Source organism: Elephas maximus, chromosome 5 (genome assembly GCF_024166365.1).
Source record: "Elephas maximus indicus isolate mEleMax1 chromosome 5, mEleMax1 primary haplotype, whole genome shotgun sequence".
NCBI lineage: Eukaryota > Metazoa > Chordata > Mammalia > Proboscidea > Elephantidae > Elephas > Elephas maximus.
In genome coordinates this window covers 60,025,363-60,045,077 of record NC_064823.1, presented here as the reverse complement: position 1 = coordinate 60,045,077, position 19,715 = coordinate 60,025,363, and the positions used below count along the sequence as shown (strand labels likewise).

Here is a 19,715-nt window from a genome sequence, read left to right as displayed (position 1 = left end):
GATCAGATACCTAAATATAGTTACAGATTTGGGGGAAAAGAAAATATACTAAAAAGCCGTTTGAATTAGGACAGACTACGTCTGTCAGTGTTTTTGCTTTGTAATTATTATTTTTTTTAATTCAAGGAGAAAAGGTTTGGTTTGCAGATTACCTTGTTAGGGCAAAATGCCTGGTAGACCTTCTTCTCATTTCTTCAAAACAAAATAACATTTATTTTAAAAAAGGCTTTACTCTTGAAACTTGCTATGACTCCCCAGAGAATTCTAAGTAAAATTTATATTTCCACTCCAGGGTTTTTGTGCCAGAACCGTTTTTAGTCCATGAAGTGTGCCTGTGATTAAAGAATCTGTTGGAAGGAATAGGTTTTCCACCTGAGTGTTTCTGAGCTATTAGACATTACATGTCAGCACATTCAAAACCAAACCAAACCCCCTGCCCTCAAGTTGATTCCGACTCATAGCGACCCTATATAACAGAGTAGAATTACCGCATAGGGTTTCTAAGACTGTAATCTTTACAGAAGCAGACTGCCACATCTTTCTACTTCGGAGCAGCTGGTGGGTTTGAACTATCAGCTGTTTGGTTAGCAGCCAGGTACTTTAACCATTGCACCACCAGGGTTCCTTGTCAGCACATTAGTCTAATTTATGTCTGTAATGTTGAATGGTATAGCTGGATAACTCATGGAATAGAGGCTTTTGCTCCTGGAATGAGAGTTTTCTAACTTAAGTAGCATTTTGGTATTGTGTATTATTTTTCACCTTGCTTGGAAGGCCAGGAAATAGCTTATAACAATCGATAACAGAGAATATTAACCAAGGAATTGCCAGATTGATTTTTTTGAAAATGTATTCTTAATTTTTAACTTTTTAGACATATTTTTGCATGTGTTAAAGAAGTGTTAAGGCTAAAAGCCTATGAGAAAGGCAAGCAACCCAGCTTTGTAATGTAGCATTTTTCTATTTGTTATCTAATTTTTGTCATTTTACATCTTACATGGAAAGGTGTAAAGGCAGAATGTAGAAAAGTCCTAGAATAGTACCCAGCATGTGGTGAGTTCTCAATAAATACTTTTAACAGTTAAAAAGAAGTAAAATTGTATGTAACCTTCACTCAGCCACACACAGATATGTACAGACTGATAATGCTACGTGCTGGTATACTTGATGTACCCACTAACTATTTGCTGAAAGAATGGAACAACATATCAACTATTCTAGCCTAACTCAAAAGACTTTTAATGCTCCAGTAAAACACTGGGTCTCAGCATCTAATAATGATCAGTAGGGTAGTTGGTAATACTGATAATTTTTTATTTGCACAGAAAAATCTGCTCAGGCCGTATGTAAGTTACTAGATTTACCTGTAACTTCCGGTAGTAAATTCTTTTTTTTTCTTTAACAATAGTTTTATCCATATATTTGAGTGAGTCTGGGCTGTTACTCTGAAAGGCAGATGTGACTCCGTTTATCAGAGCGCTATTATAATGAGAGGGAACAGAGAGAGGATGAAACAGCAGTTGGTGTGCTTCAGGCATACTGCACCAGACAAACTAAAATCTTAGTCCCCTCCATTTCTTAACTCCCACCCCTGTGCAGACTTCATAGAACTGGGAGCTAGTGACATTGCCTAATAGACTTTCTCTGACCGCTGTCAGCACCCTACCCCTGCCAAGTTTCTGTATTACCCAGAGTTCAGGAACACATGGCGCACCACTGCACCAGAAGAACAAGAATCACTCAGTGTTCCTCCAACTTATTTCACTTAGTTAAAAAAAAAAAACTTCATTGACGTAAGAACATTTCTGTTTCTAACTGCTGCTTGAAGGTTGTGCATCTGATTTCTGTATGGGGTGAAACGTGTAGAGTAAATCAATGCTTTGTGACTATAGAGACTCTAGCTCTAGAAGGAATTTACTAACATTTGGTGTTGTGTGATAAAAGCTAACTATGCAGGCTGTTTTATTGGGCTACAAAAATAAACCTGGGACTGCAAGGGAGGTGCAGCAATGAATTGATGACAGTTGTGACCTAAACAAGGAGAGGTGGAAAGAAAAGGATTCCTAGGGGTCAGAAACTTAGCTACTTGAGTCCATGTGCTGATGGGCCTTGGTTCTGAGAGATTACAGATGTATGAAGGAAACTGAGGCCACACTTCCTAGGGAGGGGATGAGCTGCAGATTTTCCTGTCTTTTCTAAGGGTTAGGAAGAAAGTGCACAGTAGAAAAAGCACTGAAAGGAAGCGGGGGTGGGTAAGCATGGATTTCTTGGAAACTGTGGCATCCAGGAGTGATCACCGTATAGTGTTAGCAGTCTGCTCTAAGAAATGAAATTTTTATAGGCGATTACACTAGTTGATGTAGAAGCAATTTATATGGTTAGATTCTTCAGAAGTTATCCATTGTCACATACTGTGCCCTTCATTGTATCACTTTTGGTAACTTTGTCAGTCTTGGCTCCCAGGTTCCTTTTCTGCCTATAGTGTAAACACCCTTTACTACTTGCCGTTCCCTGGAAATGATAGTACTTTCATATCATCATGTCTGTCACTTTTTTTTTTTTTGTCTTTGCCTAGAGTACGTTTCTGTCCCTTTTTGTTTCCACAAATTCAATTCTTTATTTGTGTACTAAGAACAATTGTCATTCTCTCTGAGAAATCATCTTCAAGCTGCCTAGGCAAATTGGTTATTTCAGTCTGTGTTATTGATAACTTTTATACATGTCATCATTACTCTGTAGTATCCCACAGTATCCGTTCCCTTTGATTATCTCTCTACCCGAATGCTCTAGATACCTTTATGGCTCTATCCCTTACTTTATTCTGGTCTCTGTTCAAATGTCACCTCTCCCAGTCACCCTGCCTTAAAGTTACATCTCCTAGAACTTTCTATCCCCTTCTTCTCTATTTTTCTTCTGTAGTACTTATCAGCTCCTGACATTTTATTATATATCCATTTGTTCACTGTTACCAGTAGAAAGAATATTCTTTTCATTTAGATTAATTCATTCTAAGACCAAAAAAAAAAAAAAGATCTTGTGAGGTCTGAAAAGGTAATTTCTCTCTTCCCCTTAGCTCCAAAACTCAGCCTTTTGGGTTTCTAATGTTCATGTGATTTTAGGTCTTTGACAGGCACCTATGTTTTTGCCATACGATAGTATGAGACAAGAAAATCTGTAAAATGTGTTTAAATATATATACAATGAGATTTTAAGTTCTTTGCTTAATAGTACTCTAGAATTTTTTTTTTTTTTTGTCTTATGTCTTCACGTGTTTGGAATGGTTTCCCAGTGTCTGCATTTTTACTGATTTTCTTAACAAATTCTCTTCTTGAGCTTTGTTTACCATTCTGTTTATGTCTTCCTGTGTATTGGATTAGAATCCCTGGGTGGTGGTGGTGGTGGTGGTGTTAGGTGCCGTTGAGTCGGCTCCGAGTCATAGCGACACTGTGCACAACAGAACGAAACACTGCCTGGTCCTGCACCATCCTTACAATCATTATGCTTGAGCCCATTGTTGCAGCCACTGTGTCAGTCCACCTCATTGAGGGTCTTCCTCTTTTCCACTGACCGTGTACTTTGCCAAGCATGATGTCCTTCTCCAGAGACTGCTCCCTCCTGACATGTCCAAAGTATGTAAAACGCAGTCTTGCCATCCTTGCTTCTAAGGAGCATTCTGGTTGTACCTCTTCCAGGACAGATTTGTTCATTCTTTTGGCAGTCCATGGTATATTCAATATTCTTCGCCAGCACTACAATTCAGAGGCATCAATTCTTCTTCGATCTTCCTTATTCATTGTCCAGCTTTCACATGCATATAATGTGATTGAAAATACTGTGGCTTGGGTCAGGCACACCTTAGTCTTCAAGGTGACATCTTTGCTCTTCAACACTTGAAAGAGGTAGATTTACCCAATGCAATGGGTCTTTTGATTTCTTGACTGCTGCTTCCGTGGCTGTTGATTGTGGATCTAAGTAAAATGAAATCCTTGACAACTTCAGTCTTTTCTCCATTTATCGTGATGTTGCTCATTGGTCCAGTTGTAAGGGTTTTTGTTTTCTTTATGTTGAGATGCAATCCATACTGAAGGCTGTGGTCTTTGATCTTCATTAATAAGTGCTTCAGTTCCTCTTCACTTTCAGCAAGCAAGGTTGTGTCATCTGCACAATGCAGGTTGTTGAGCCTTCCACCAATCTTGATGTCCAGTTCTTCTTCATATAGTCCAGCTTCTCAGATTCTTTGCTCAGCATACAGACTGAATAGGTATGGTGAAAGAATACAACCCTGGCGCACACCTTTTCTGACTTTAAACCAATCAGTATCCCCTGGTTCTGTCCGAACAACTGCTTCTTCCTCTATGTAAAGGTTCCTCCTGAGCACAATTAAGTGTTCCGGAATTCCCATTCTTTGCAATATTATCCATAATTTGTTATGATCCACAGAGTAGAATGCCTTTGCATAGTCAGTAAAACACATGTAAACATCCTTTTGGTATTCTTTGCTTTCAGCCAGGATCCTTCTGACATCAGCAATGATATCCCTGGTTCCACGTCCTCTTCTGAAACTGGCATGAATTTCTGGCAGTTCCCTGTCGATATACTGCTGCAGCCGTTTTTGAATGATCTTCAGCAAAATTTTGCTTGCGTGTGATATTAATGATATTGTTCTATAATTTCTGCGTTCGTTTGGATCACCTCTCTTGGAAATAGGCATAAATACGGATCTCTTCCAGTCAGTTGGCCAGGAAGCTGTCTTCCATATTTCTTGGTATAGACGAGTGAGCACCTCCAGCACTGTATCTGTTTGTTGAAACATCTTAATTGATATGCCATCATTTCCTGGAGCCTTGTTTTTCGCCAATTCCTTCAGAGCAGCTTGGACTTCTTCTTTCAGTACCATCGGTTCCTGATCATATGCCACCTCTTGAAGTGGTTGAGCATCGACTGATTCTTTTTGGTATAATGACTCTGTGTATTCCTTCCATCTTCTTTTGATACATCCTGCATCATTTAATATTTTTCCCATAGAATCCTTTACTATTACAACTTGAGGCTTGAATTTTTTCTTCAGCTCTTTCAGCTTGAGAAACACCGAGCGTGTTCTTCCCTTTTGGTTTTCCACCTCCAGCTCTTTGTACATGTCATTATAATGCTTTACTTTGTCTTCTCGAGCTGCCCTTTGAAATCTTCTGTTCAGTTCTTTTACTTCATGAATTCTTCCTTTTGCTTTAGCAGCTCGATGTTTGAGAGCAAGTTTCAGAGTCTCCTCCGACATCCATCTTGGTCTTTTCTTTCTTTCCTTTCTTTTCGGTGACCTCTTGCTTTCTTCATGGATGATGTCCTTGATGTCATTCCACAACTCGTCTGGTCTTTGGTCACCAGTGTTCAGTGCGTCAAATCTGTTTTTCAGATGGTCTCTAAATTCAAGTGGGATATACTCAAGGTCATATTTTGGCTCTCGTGGACTTGCTCTGATTATCTTCAGTTTCAGCTTGAACATGCATATGAACAATTGATGGTCTGTTCCGCAGTCGGCCCCTGGCCTTGTTTTGACTGATGATATTGAGCTTTTCCATCGTCTCTTTCCACAGATGTAGTCAATTTGATTTCCGTGTGCTCCATCTGGCGAGGTCCGTGTGTATAGTCGCTGTTTACGATAGTGAAAGAAGGTATTTGCAATGAAGAAGTCGTTGGTGTTGCAAAATTGAATCTTTCGATCTCCGGCATTGTTTTTATCACCAAGGCCACATTCTCCAACTACTGATCCTTCTTGTTTCCAACTTTTGCATTAAAATCACCAGTAATTATGAATGCATCTTGACTGCATGTTCGATCAATTTCAGACTGCAGCGGCTGATAAAAATCTTCTGTTTCTTCATCTTTGGCCCTAGTGGTTGGTGCATATATTTGAATAATATTCGTATTAACTGGTCTTCCTTGTAGGCATATGGATTTTATCCTATCACGGACGGCATTATAGTTTCGGATCGATCTTGAGATGTTCTTTTTGACAATAAATGCAACTCCATTCCTCTTCAAGTTGTCATTCCCAGCATAGTAGATTATATGATTGTCTGATTCAAAATGGCCAATACCAGTCCATTTCAGTTCACTAATGCCTAGGATATCGATGTTTATGTGTTCCATTTCATTTTTGACGATTGCTAATTTTTCTACATTCATACTTCATACATTCCAAGTTCTGATTATTAATGGATGTTTGCAACTGTTTCTTCTCATTTTGAGTCATGCGACATCAGCAAATGAAGGTCCCGAAAGCTTTACTCCATCCACATCATTAAGGTTGACTCTACTTTGAGGAGGCAGCTCTTCCCCAGTCATCTTTCGAGTGCCTTCCAACCTGGGGGGCTCATCTTCCAGCACTGTATCAGATAATGTTCCACTGCTATTCATAAGGTTTTCACTGGCCAATACTTTTCAGAAGTAGACTGCCAGGTCCTTCTTCCTAGTCTGTCTTAGTCTGGAGGCTCAGCTGAAACCTGTCCTCCATGGGTGACCCTACTGGTATCTGAATACCAGTGGCATAGCTTCCAGCATGACAGCAACACGCAAGCCCCCACAGCACGACAAACTGACCGACAAGTGCTCTCAGCTGCTAACCAGAAGGTTGGAGGTTCAAGTCCACCAAGAGGCATCTTAGAAGAAAGGCCTGGTGATATACTCCCAAAAGATCAGTCATTGAATCACCTGTGGAGTGCATTTCTTCTCTGATACACATGGGATTGCTGTGAGTCAGAGTTGAATTAATGGCAACTAGTGTGTCTGTGTGTGTCTGTGCATGTATGCATTAGATGATTACACCAAAACCCAGATCTTTGAGTAACTTCGTCTGACTTCTGGGTGTCCAAACATACCTTGATTCTTATTCATCTGGAAATCTTAGTTCTGTTGCTGTTTTGAATTAATTTTGAAATGATCTTATATTTCCTATCTTAGACCCAGAGCTAGTTTTAATCATTTCATGCTAACCCCAGTAATGCTCCCAAACATTTTAATGTTTTGTAACAGGGAAATAAGAATAATACCCATGAAATAATTGGAGAATAATACAGAATTTATTTTAGTGCTAAATGAGTCTTGTTAATTGTTAGCTGCCATTGATTGCTTGCAGGTTGGACCGTTGTGATCCACAGGGCTTTTGTTGGCTGATTTCAGAAGCAAATTTTGAGGCCATTTTTCCCAGTCCATCTTAGTCTGGAAGCTTTGCTTTAACTGTTCAGCATCACAGCAAAACTCAGTATGAGTGGTGGCAGCATACGGGGTAAATTGTCTGAGAATCAAACTCCAGTCTCCCACATGAAAGGTGGGTTTTACCACTGAATCTTTACTCTAAGGGATACTAATTGTAAAAACTGTTTAGAGTAGCAAGAGATTGTAAAGTCTGTGTAAATATTTATTATATTTTAGAGTTGAAAGGGACCCCTAGAAATATTTGATCCAATCATTAGGGGCAGAGATATAAATGACTGTCCCAAGATCACATGATTTGTTAGTGGCAGGGCTAGAATGACCCTCAGGTTTCTTTTGTGTAATACCAAAGGGTGCAAGGTGTAGGATAATAGACACTTTCATACACAGTATGCTTAATTTTAAATGGCCACAAATTATAGTCATAGATCAAAAATTTAAATGTGTGTACCCTTTTAGAAGCAATTTCTAAAGAAAAGTCAGACAAGTTTGCCAAAATAAATGTACAGTATTATTTATCACTTTATATGTAGTGTAAGTGGAAACCCTGGCAGCATAGTGGTTAAGAGCTATGGCTGCTAACCAAAAGGTCAGCAGTATTAATCCACCAGACGTTCCTTGGAAACTCTATGGGGAACTTCTACTCTATCCTATAGGGTCGCTATGAGTCAGAATTGACCTGATGGCACTGGGTTTGGTTTTGGTTTTGGTTATGTAGTATAAGAGCAAAAAGAAAAAAAGTTATTTAAATTAATAAACAATAGCCTATTGGTTAAATACCTTTAGTTTCCAGTTTAATAATTCATCAGTTATTGTGTATTTATTATGTGCTTATTACAGTCCATGTACCATGGACCTAATGGGAAATTTATGTTATAGTATTGCCTGGAAGGAACATCTTCAGTGTTACTCAGAGTGTGGTTTGAAGACCAGCAAACTGTTGGTTGCCAATTCGAGATGAAATAAATACAGAAATGGAAAGTATTTAGCAACTTTTGTAGTAGTTTGACAGTATAATTTTATGTCTATTGAATCTGATAATAAAAAATTTGGACTTATGTTTTATATGTTTAAATTTTTTTTTCTACTAATTTATCTTTTTTGTAGCTTACAAAAGAATTGGTACATGACAGCTTGGGGGAAGAAAAATTAGTCCTTCACCACATATAGCTTGAGGAGTGCTGCTTTATGCAGAGTTGCATATACTAGTGAAAGTTCAATAGTATAAAACAGTAGATGAGGCAGAGGGCCATGCCTGCTCTTTTGTATCTTTTCTCAGAATTGAATATAGCAACTTAGTAGCATACAAACCAAAACCAAACCAGTCACTATCTAGTTGATTGCAACTCCTGGTGACTTCATGTATTGCAGAGTGAAACTGTGATCCATTGGGTTTTCATGGCTGTAACGTTTGCTAAACAGCCAGGCCTTTCTTCTGAGGCATCTCTAGGTGGGTTCTAAATGCCCTTATTAAGTGTTAGTTATTTACACCTTGAAGATTATAAAAGGTTTGAAAAAGTGAGTTCCTGTTTTTTAAGCTACACTTATCTGACATTAACATGTGAAATCATAATTTTGTACCACTTTAAATAAATATTCATTGTGCTTAAAGAGTTCTTAAATTGTCTGGTGCTAATGTAGCTGCTGTTTTGAAACATCTTTAGCTTGCAGGTTTTGAAGGGCCTGTGATTTTTTTTCCCCCCCCGTCATAGAAGTATGCTAGTACTAGTGGTTTAGGAACGACACCTTGAGAAGCTGTTCTGAGGTTTCATTAAATCATTGGTTCTTAACATTTTTTTTTGGTCGTAGATGCCTTTGAGAATCTGGAGAAAGCTACAGACCCACTCAATGGAAATGCATGTGTGCTTCCATGCAATCTGCATACAATTTGAGAGGATTTATCTTATCATTGAACAGAACCTAGTGGGGAGAGAGGGTTGCCGTGTACATTTATTAGTTAATGTGAATCTTTTCTCAGCTAAGGTGAAGTTGACTAATTCCCTTTTAACCTTTATTTTAGTTACCTGTAACATTGTTTACTAATTATTCCAGAGTGGACTACATAGAAACACTAATTTCTCTATAATTAATAGATTTGTTTGATATTGAGATATTTGTGGTGGCTGTTTTTACCAACCACCATTCTTTTCGCATTTTTAGTAGGATCATATGCACACACTAGCGACAAAGGACATTAAATCTCTGGGTTTAAATGCATATACATTACCTGTAAAATGTATGTGTTACTTGGCATCAAATAGTGAATTACAGTTTCAGAAGGTAAGTTTCTATTTGATTAGGACTTTAGTTAGAGTGTGTAAAATGGTATTTCAGTAGGTAAGGGCTCATCCCAGGAAATGTGTTTACACAACGAGAACAGTTACAGCAGAAAGCCCCATGTCTGACCTAGGTAGCTTAGTGACTACATAAGGAAAAGGGCGTAATCACTCTCTTACTTCAGCTTGATTTTGTAAGGCATAATGACGCATACTTCAAGGCATTCCCCTCATTTGCTACCATATAAGGTGTATTTTCTAGCTTTTGAGTAAAATTGGTTACAGTTTGACTCAAAAGCCAAAAAATAAGGCCATAGACTAACCAGTGCTCACATGATTCAAAATTTTACAAATTTACTTGCGGAGAGAAGCCAATGATTGCTCGTTTTCACTGTTTCTAATTCTAACCTATAAAAAGCCAAATCATTTCATTTTACAGAAAAGGATCTTTTAAAAAATCCAGAGTAGCCTCCAGTTCTAAAGAGGCATGCTTACGTTGGACATCTAGGCTAGAGATTGCCATTTTAAATGTAGTTGAGTAACATCTGCAGACTAGTTGAAAGATCAGCAGTATATAACAATAAATTGCCTAAGACAGAACAATGTTAAGTGCTAAATATTTTAGCATAGATTAATGAGCCCCTGGAATGGTAGTAAACAAATTGCAATTTGAATTAGGCCTTACACGATATGTTTGGGAAAAAAAAAATCAGCACTTTTCAAATTTTCTACTCACTTTACTAGTCCCTCAGGTGGCTGAAAACTCCACTGGGGTTTTGTTTATCCCTAATATTTGGAGGTGATTGATGAGCACCTGTTGCTGGCAGGAAAATAAGTTCTGTGTAAGTTCTCTATTGTAGGTTTAATGCTCATACATTCTTGGTGGAGAGTGCAAGAAGTCACATTTATGGTACCCCGGGAAGTGTGTGGGAGATAAGTATCCAGAAACTTTCAGCCATAGGCTCATGTGTTTGGGTCCAATTTTTTTGTTCTGTTAGAATCAGTAGGTACTAGCAAATACATTTAAAACAAAATTAAATTTTCTCATTAATCAGGTGTTTTTTAAGAGCACCTTTTTTTTAATTGTTCTCCCCTGATTCAAAGAAAATTCTGTTAGACTGATATAACTTTATTAGCATATGTGTCCAAATTTTGGTAACAGCACGGTTAGAAAAACAACAGCTTTTATGTTCCCATGGGTTAGTTCCCATGGTTTTAGGACATGGGAAATTTCTGTTAGTGTTTCTTTCTGTAGCTGTCATATTTGTATGCTCCTTTTTTACATTTACTAAGTCTGATGGCATTCCTGTCATACCCATGGTGTTAGGGTCATGGGTTTCCGTGTATTCCATATTTGTTGAAAATATGCAGAAGGTCGAAAACTTGCACTTTGGTAATGGCTCATATAGGTACGTGGTCGTCTCCTACTTGTTACCCGTAGTACATTTTAAGATCATTACCAAAGTAAGTTTCTTTTGAACCAGCATAAGTAGTTCTATTTAGTATCTATCTGACTATATTAAAATGATATTATCTGTAAGGCTGATTTCTCTAATGTACTTGGGTATATGTATTTTTAATACATTGTTTCTATTGTTGACACCTCTTTTCTGAGGTTTGTAAGTGCCGGTCTGTTTTCAGGAGATGGTACATATGAGGGTTTTATGTGCATAATGAACGTTTCCTGTGATTTAGAAGTATAAATTTCATTAAAGAATTCTGAGACAGTGTTGGAGCCACTATTATGGCTAAGCATTTTGCCCCTTTATAAACAAATGTAGGGTAATATAGCAGCAGTGTTGGAGCCACTATTATGGCTAAGCATTTTGCCCCTTTATAAACAAATGTAGGGTAATATAGCAGCTCTATTAAATGTCCATTTTCAAGAGAAATCTTAGATAGCTAGACATATTTAAAATGATATCTGATGAAATGGGTTCTACCTTTTAAAAATGAAAGCTCTAAAATGATTTTTTTTGTTTCTGTGATGTAAGCGCTCCCAAGAGGTAATGGCTACTGGGAAGAGTTAGTGTAACAGGTGTATCTCTAACTCCTTATGAATCCAAAATAGCACACTTCTTTATGGGTAAGATAAAATGTCTGTTCAGTGCATTTTTGTGATCCTTGTCTAAGTGGTATGCCGTCTTGAGATTGTAATATTTTGTTTCTAATGCAGTTTTATAAAGAGACCGTGCTGGTTTTCTCTTTTTTAAAAAAAAGTTGTAAGAAGAAAAACCGCTAGATCCACACATTTGTATGGAGGCTAAATAAATATTTTTTGGAGTTTAGTTACAAATTTTATTTGATTGTAATTAAGTTAATGACATGTTTAAGGAGACACATAAGTCATACAGTGAGATAATTGGCTCTAAATCATCATTACTAATTATCATTTGTATTATCTTACCAATCCACAATAAAAATGTAAAATCTTTGCCTATAATTAATGTTCATTATTTTGATGTTTGTTCAATTTAAATATCATTTTGTGCACGTGCATGTGGATGTACGACACCCCCAGAGGGAGAGTGCCTGGATCTAGTTTACCGACACCTGGGATTCCCCATGACCCTGTCTCCTCTTGTGGTCGGTTCCGTGTGGTGCCGCCTGTATCTATACACTCCTTTACTTTATCCCCCCCTTGCTGTTGTGTTCTCTTTTTTCTTTCATTCCCGTCCTTCCCTGACCCCCAACCAAGACCTCTTTACCAATATCACCTTGTTGATTTTTATCCTTCAGCCTTGTCTTAGTTTCCTAGGGTCGTAATGACAAAATACCACAAAGTGGGTAACTTTAAAGAACAGAAATTTATTGTCTGACAGTTCTGGACGCTAGGAGTCCCAATTCAGGGTGTCAGTAGGCCATGTTCTCTTGTCCACTGTCTGGTCCGCTTTTGTCCTTTCTTGTCTGCACCTTCTGGTAACACTGGGCATTTCTTGGCATTCATTGGCTTTTAGATGTATCTTCACATAAAGTCTCTTCCTGTGGGACTCTGTTTCCATGTGTGTTCTCCCACTCTACTTCCATCGGACATCTTTGACTTAATTGATCACATCTTTGAGAAAGCACCTATTTTCAAACAAGGGCACAGTCACAGGCACAAGAGTGTTCAGACTTTACCATATCTTTTTTGGAGGACATAGTTCAATCCATACAAGCCTCTCTTTGTATAGTGGCAGTACCTAATTCTTCTGGGAAGTGATGGCATGAAGTCTCCATCCTGTGGGAGTGGAGTTTGGATAACTTAGACTCATTGGTAAGCAGGGAAGGAGGGCAGTGTGAGCTTGGGTTCTGAAACTATGGCATATCGAGCTCTGTTGCTGAGTGAGGGAGAAACTTAGACCTAGAGAAACAGAGGAAAAAGAATGAATAAAGGAGGGTTGTTGGCCTTCCTTTAGGTAGTGAAGGGAAAAGCCTGAAGGAGGTCTAACTGGTCAATTTGAAAAGCTCTCTTCTCTGCTCGTAGGTCCTGGAAGTAGGCTTCCAGCCTCTGTGAATTGGTGGTGTAGTATAATAATGAACAACAATAATAACAGTGAAATGTTTAATATGTATTATGTCCTGTGCTTTTACTTTATTTAGTTTGCTCAATAACTCTGTGAGGCAGGTGAAATTATAATCCCAGTTTTCAAGGAGAGATAGCTGAGGTTTAAGGAGGCCGAGTAAGTTCAGATAACACAACTAGTAAATGGCAAAGCATGAATATGAACTCATGTTCAAAGCCTGGACTCAACCTTGTTTTCTGACTTGCTGTGTGGACGTAGGCAAGTCATTTAACCACTTTGAAGCTCTATTTTCCCATCTGTAAAACAGAGACTAAAAGTGCTCTGTAGTGGTAAAGAGTAATAAGGGACCTCCAGAGCGTCTGACTTTTCTGTTGCTGCTCAGTAAATCATACTAATTACTTTTTCTGGGCCATATATTTCTCAGGATAGTAAAAACCTGTCTGAGGAGAGCTACCCTCCTAAGGTGACTGAAGCCAGTTACTCTTTGGGTATTTCCTAGTCAAAATGGGAAGAGCCAGAAGACTCTGATGCCTTTTCGCTCATATACCTTATATCCTCCTGAGCCCCAGGCCCCTGCCCAGGTACTTTTCAAGAAAAATCTTCTTGTAGTGCATAATTAGAGATAAAAGCTTTCGAGTGCAGCTATCCCTAGGAGTAAGTTTTAGTCCTAGTAATTGCTATTAGATCCTTTCTTGTCTAAGTTACTGGGGAGGCCCAGTAAAGATTCCAGTTGCTTAAAGAGCATCCCATATTTCTGCAGTGGTAAACAAAAACTGAGCTGAGAGATAGTTCCAACATATGTAGTTATGTGTGATTGCGACTTGTGAGACCACAAAGTAATGTTTTGTAAGAAGGACACAGCTACAATGAAATCTGTGGAAAAATTGGATAACAGTACTAAAAAATGCCTTTAAAGATCAAAGGGCAAGCATTTGCTTGTGATCAGTTTGATTTATACTGAGCTTGACCCAGGAGCCTCCCAAGACTGCTTCCTTCCTACACTTTGTGCGTTTATGAAATACACACATACTTACGGCAGCCATGTAATGTGCGTAAGACATACTGATGACAAAGTTATTTCTGCTTCAAACAAATGCAAGCTTTTTAGACTTGCAAAAGCAGGGTAAAAAATGAGCTCTGCAAATAATGCGTAACCTTATAGTCTTTTCTTGGCTGCTCAAACTCAAAATAATGCTACATCCTACCCAATTAAGGGAAAAGAAACATTTATGATTTCTAATGGGTGGATGACTTGAGGGAAGTGGTTCTGGAGATAAATGAAGCTCACAGGAGTGTTCAGTGAAATGCTACCTTTTTACCAATCTTAAATGTGTTTCTATTCATTGGCCATTTCACACTACGTACTGTAATAGTTTAGGCTCTCGTGTGAGTGTGAAGCCTGAGTGTAGAATAATGACGATGGCTGGAGAATTAGGAAATCCTTTCAATGTAGAAAACCTAAGACAACATCACTAAGCTAAAAAAAAACTCTACACGGAAAGGAGTTTGTATAACAGTTTAAATATACGAAAGGTTGTACAGATGGTAACAGGTATTTTTTTCTTACTTCTAATTGAGGAAGGGTTGAGGTTACATACAATTAAGTGCTTCCTAATGCTTGTTAGATAAATAAGGCTACCAAGGGGAGTTGTGGCATCTCTCTGGAGGTCCTAGGAACTACTACATGTTACTAACTCTCTGAAATTTGTTTACTTTTTTCTACCTGAAACAGGGCTAGATTTTTGACTTTGGGTCTGTTTAACCTAATGATTAATTGAAGATTTTATATTTTTCTCTATTTGTTGACAAATTAAGAATATTTCTACTAGAATTTGGGATATTAAACTGATGTACTAATTCCTTGATTTCTTATTTAGCATGGTTGGATCAAATATTTTTCTAATATGTGTAATACCCAAGGCTCTTAGAAAAGAGCAAATTCTAGAACATGGTCCTTGACCTTATGGAGCTTGTTTTATAGTTGGAAATAAGTTGATGATAAATTGTAGATGGCTTGTATTTCAGGCTTCAATTTTATTCTACATTGTAGGAAGCAGAAGACATTTGAAGTTGTCTCCCCTCATTTTATAAATAGGTAATTTACATGATTGGAACTCTCCAGTGTGAAATGTTGGAAATGTGCAGATGGAGGAAAGGGAGGGGAATATGAAGAGTTTGAAGGTAGGGAAGTTCTTTAGAGAACTCTTACAGTAGACCAGGCAAGAGATGCATATGGACTAGCATTAGTATGGTGGTGACAGTGGGAGAGGAATGGAAGGATCAGCAAAATTTAATGATTTTCCTGGATGTGTTACTGAAGGAATAAGCAGGATTCACAGGAGGCTATAGGCTTTCTGTGCTCCATGATCTGAAAATAAGGATAATGGTTACAGTAAAAACAACCCTTGAACGATAGCTTATTCTGAGAAGTTACCCTTGGACATTTTAAGATTGTAGAGTCTCAAAATCTAGTAGACTACTGGAGAAAAAAAAAAAAAAATTTTTTTTTTTCCTACTGGAGCAAAGGACTAAGAAAAGTTTATCTAGTTATAACATTGTATTATTTTCTTTCTACATTGTTAATTACCGTTATATTACTAAATATTCAACTGCAAATATTTAGATTGCTTCTGTTGGGTACATTTAAAGAAAATGCTCATAGGTTTTATTGTTTCAATTTTAAGGCTGTTTGAAGATGGTGAGGCAATTTAGCCCTGTTCTCCTGGTTGGGAAACCCTGGTGGCGTAGTGGTTAAGGGCTGCTGCTACTGAGCAAAAGATCAGCAGTTCGAATCCATAGGTGCTCCTTGGAAACCCTATGGGGCAGTTCTACTCTGTCTCAGTCGGCCTGATGGCAACAGGGTTTACTTCTGGTTCTTGTTATTTTTTTTGCTTGCTTTTTGGCTAAATGAAAATCTGGGGTAATTTATACTTCTCTCATCAGGATTCTAAATTTCAATACATTTGTTTATTTTAGCGGGGAATAGATGTCCCATTGTCCTACCAGTAGTCTTTCAGATTTTACTCTTATTTTGAGATTGGAGCTGTTCTTTTGTGCAAATAGTGCATAGATAGATAAACTTGTAAAACTAGAAGGCACCTTTGGAGGCTTTTGAGATCATCTAGTGTAGCCTTCATATTTCTCAGATTCGTAATCTGAGGCAATGGGGAATGATAATAATAGCTAACATTTATTGAGCTATTATCTCATGTAATCATTATTAATGACCCTGTAAAGTAAGCGAAATGACTTTCCCTAAGTCCCACAGAAAGTGGTGGCATCACTGGCTTTAGAACCTGTTTTCTGTGTAAATGTACTTCACAGTTTTAAACACATTTAGGTATATGCAGTAGAGAAGAGCAATTAGTATTTTCTATTATTAAATTAAATATATTCTTTAATATTTAAGAAGAGGTGTTATTAAGAGACAGCCTCTACTATTTGATGTAGTGAAACCACATCATGTAATATAGTTATTGTTGTTTTTAAAGACTTTTTCCATACTCTCAAACACATGCATGTACATTGCTTTCATATTTTAATAAATATGTGTGCCTCTACAGTATTCCAAAATAGTCTTGATAGAATTCTATCTTATTTTCTTCTTGGATTTAATTCCGTGATCCTGAAATCCAAGCCATTTAATTTTAGAACTACTTTGTTAACAACGTATGTTATAATAAAAAGTGTGTGTGTATGCATATATAATATAGCTATGTTGATAGTTTGGTATGATTTAAATTTTAATCTGCTTCGTTGCTCTGGAAATTTTATTTCTTTACTATCAGCATTCTTTAAGTATCTGGGCAGCTGAGTGCGGTTGTTTTGTTTATTTCTATTAGTGCAAAGACAAAAATGAAATCGCTATACAGTGCTGTGTATGTGATAAAAAAACCCAGAAATATAGAGAATATTTAATTTGAGGAATTTGGAATGCTATTGACTTTTTTTTTCCTGTTATATTTTACATATCATTGCTATAGATGTTTTTCTTACTATTTTGGAGAACTATTTCAATCACTTGATAGTTATATGTTAATATATCTGTAAATTATACAGTATTTAAAGTTTTATTTTTATATATAAAGTTTGTTTTTCCTAATGTCACAAACAGTAGATTTTCCCAGTGTTAAACAGCAAATATGTGGCAGCCATTTATTCAGGTTATATTTTATGAAGATTTTTTTAATGTGGCAGGCATACTTCTATCATTAGGGATACAGTGGGGAGGAAATAGAGATTTGGTCCCTGCCTTGATGAATCTAGCAGTCAGTAGTATTTGCTTGATTTTAGATCCAGAATACTTGTTCTTATGTGTTGGGATGAGTCTGTTTTGATCATTATTTTAATGAAAGAATTTGATCATTGATGATAAAGCCTAACTGAACATATAATGTCCATTGTAGTTATTATTTTGCACTCAGTTCTTATTCAGTGAACTGACAGGTTTTTTTTTTTTTTTTTTTTTTTAATAAAAAAGTAATTTTAGTAAATGTTCTCTCAAGTCTTTAAGAATACTGATTATTTTCTTTCTTGCTTTTTTGGGCTGGTCTCACCTATCTGCCAACAACCCAGCATCTACTTGTACATATTGAATGCTGAGCTTGTTACTGAGATTACAATGGTTTCTTTTAATTTGTACTTGTTTCATGTTTCTAGGTATCTACGAAAATTTCATTATCTTTGTAATGTGATTTTACATTGTTTATTTTTTTGGTGCAATAAAATTTATACACATGAAATTTGAAGAAGATCAAACTAAATAAAATAAACCCATGGAAATTTTTATTGGCAAGGTAGAAAGTTGAGAATTAAGGACCGTGAAAAGCCTGGCTGTCTCAGACACAGCTAGTTTCTTTCCCCTTCTCCTAAATTCTTGGAGCAGGAAGCACATTCAGTATAAAAGATATTTGGGCCTGTGATCTAAAAGAATGTAGTCTCCAAAATCCTGGAAATGAACTCAATGGGAAAGATCATTAGTATATCTTCCCTCTGTTTTACCCCTTGTGTTCAAACAAAAATGCAGCTTTTTTAGAGTTTTTTAAAGTTATTTATAAAAGAGTGTACAGTACCCCACTGAGATTAAATTCTTTTTCTTCTGCTGAAATGTAAAGTTTTTTGGCTATGTCTCCTCTTCATCCGTAATGATTATATACTACTATTGCACAGTTTAAAAAATGGAGTGGTTATCAGGGAACATTTCTCAAAAAATTAGTTTTTTAAGCGGGGTTTAAGACAATAAACATGAAAGTCATTTGAATTTTAACTTTACATGTTAAGCAAGATTATTTTTCTGGGTCCATGTAATGCTTACTCTAATAGTATGTTAATAAACTTTTCTTTCGGTATTAGCAAAAGTATGATTTGTCCTTAGTGTTTATTATTAATTATATTTTTAGAGTGACACTCCTAATAAAATGTATTTATTACAGCTCAAAGATGGCGGCAAGGCATCCCAGGCAAATGTCAGAATAGGCGATGTGGTTCTCAGCATCGATGGAATAAGTGCAAATGGAATGACTCATCTTGAAGCCCAGAACAAGATTAAGGGGTGTACAGGCTCTTTGAACATGACTCTGCAAAGGTAAATTGCTTTTTGTTTGGCTCTCAGAGACAGAGAGAGCACAACTGAGTAATGTGTTTTTGTGTGTCTGATTCATTGCTTTAACTAAGAAGCAGTTTTCTGCCACAATTGTTTCAGATAAAAATATAATGACTGTTAAATTGGGTAATCCAGCAGCATGAGAATTGGTGAAAACTATGAATTGTTTCCCGTTAAAAAGGCATGTATACACGTACTCACAAAATTGTGTATATGGTTTCAGGGAATTTAAGAATTCCTCGAAGCGTTTCTGTGGGACGCAGGCTAAGATTTCTTATTGTAGGGTAAAACTTTTGGCCTTAATATTCTGGAGAGTGTATCAGGGGATATTCTTTTAGGGTATGGTTTAGCTTTCCTTAGTTTATCTTTTTTCCTTTATTTCCTGGATAGAGAAGTAATTTTTTAATATGCTCACTTGAAGACTGAATTTTCTGAACTGTCGTTATTTATTTTTTAAAAGCTACTCTGGCTTCAGTAATAAAACAGGCATTCATTTTATTGATTATAATTTATTAGTTATTTTGAGCATCCCAACATATGACCTGTATTGAAATCACCTATAGTGCTTGTAAAGACTATATATTCCTGTGCTGAGTCAGAATTTATGGAAATAAGGACCAAGAATTATATTTTAACAAGTTCCCTGTGGTTTTTATGAACTCTAAAAAAAAAAAAAAATTTTTTTTTTTTTTTTTTTTTGTAGTTATAACCACTGTAGTATCTTGGGCCGAGGGGAAGGGGAAGAAAAAGAGGGATTGGAGGGAGAGTAATTGAGTAATAACTCTGAATCTTCAGGTTTATGGGAAAGGTAGCTTGATCATTTACCAGGTGATCATGGAGAGTTATTAATGTCTTGTTTTTGATAAGTACAAAGTGTTCTGTATATTCAACTAAATTTGGAAAACATCAGTTTTTCCTTCCCAAATATCTTGTAGTGTTTCATGAATTGTCATGTATTTTGAATCTTTTAGAGGGGAATAAAATATGTGGTCCCTCTCAAACCAAAGTATTTAGCTATGGAAATTTTTTTTTTTTTTTCATGGGACCAATGTTCTATGGAAGACACTTTGGAAAATGCTTCTCTGTTCTTTGCTATTGCTATTCTAGGAATTTATAGTTAAAGGG

At 36.8% G+C, this 19,715-nt stretch overlaps 1 protein-coding gene across 5 annotated transcripts in view; it reads left to right on the top strand.

Annotated features, from left to right (window-relative positions):
* Positions 1-19,715, top strand: part of PDLIM5 (PDZ and LIM domain 5) — a 1,027,106-nt gene that overhangs the window by 61,954 nt on the left and 945,437 nt on the right. For all 5 annotated transcript variants that reach the window (XR_007517627.1, XM_049885678.1, XM_049885680.1 and 2 more), the window contains exon 3: positions 18,421-18,572. Coding sequence is in view for 4 of the 5 variants with exons in the window: in XM_049885678.1 (XP_049741635.1) it covers positions 18,421-18,572 (152 nt within the window). In the remaining variant the exon portion in view is untranslated. The remainder of the gene's footprint in view (positions 1-18,420; positions 18,573-19,715) is intronic.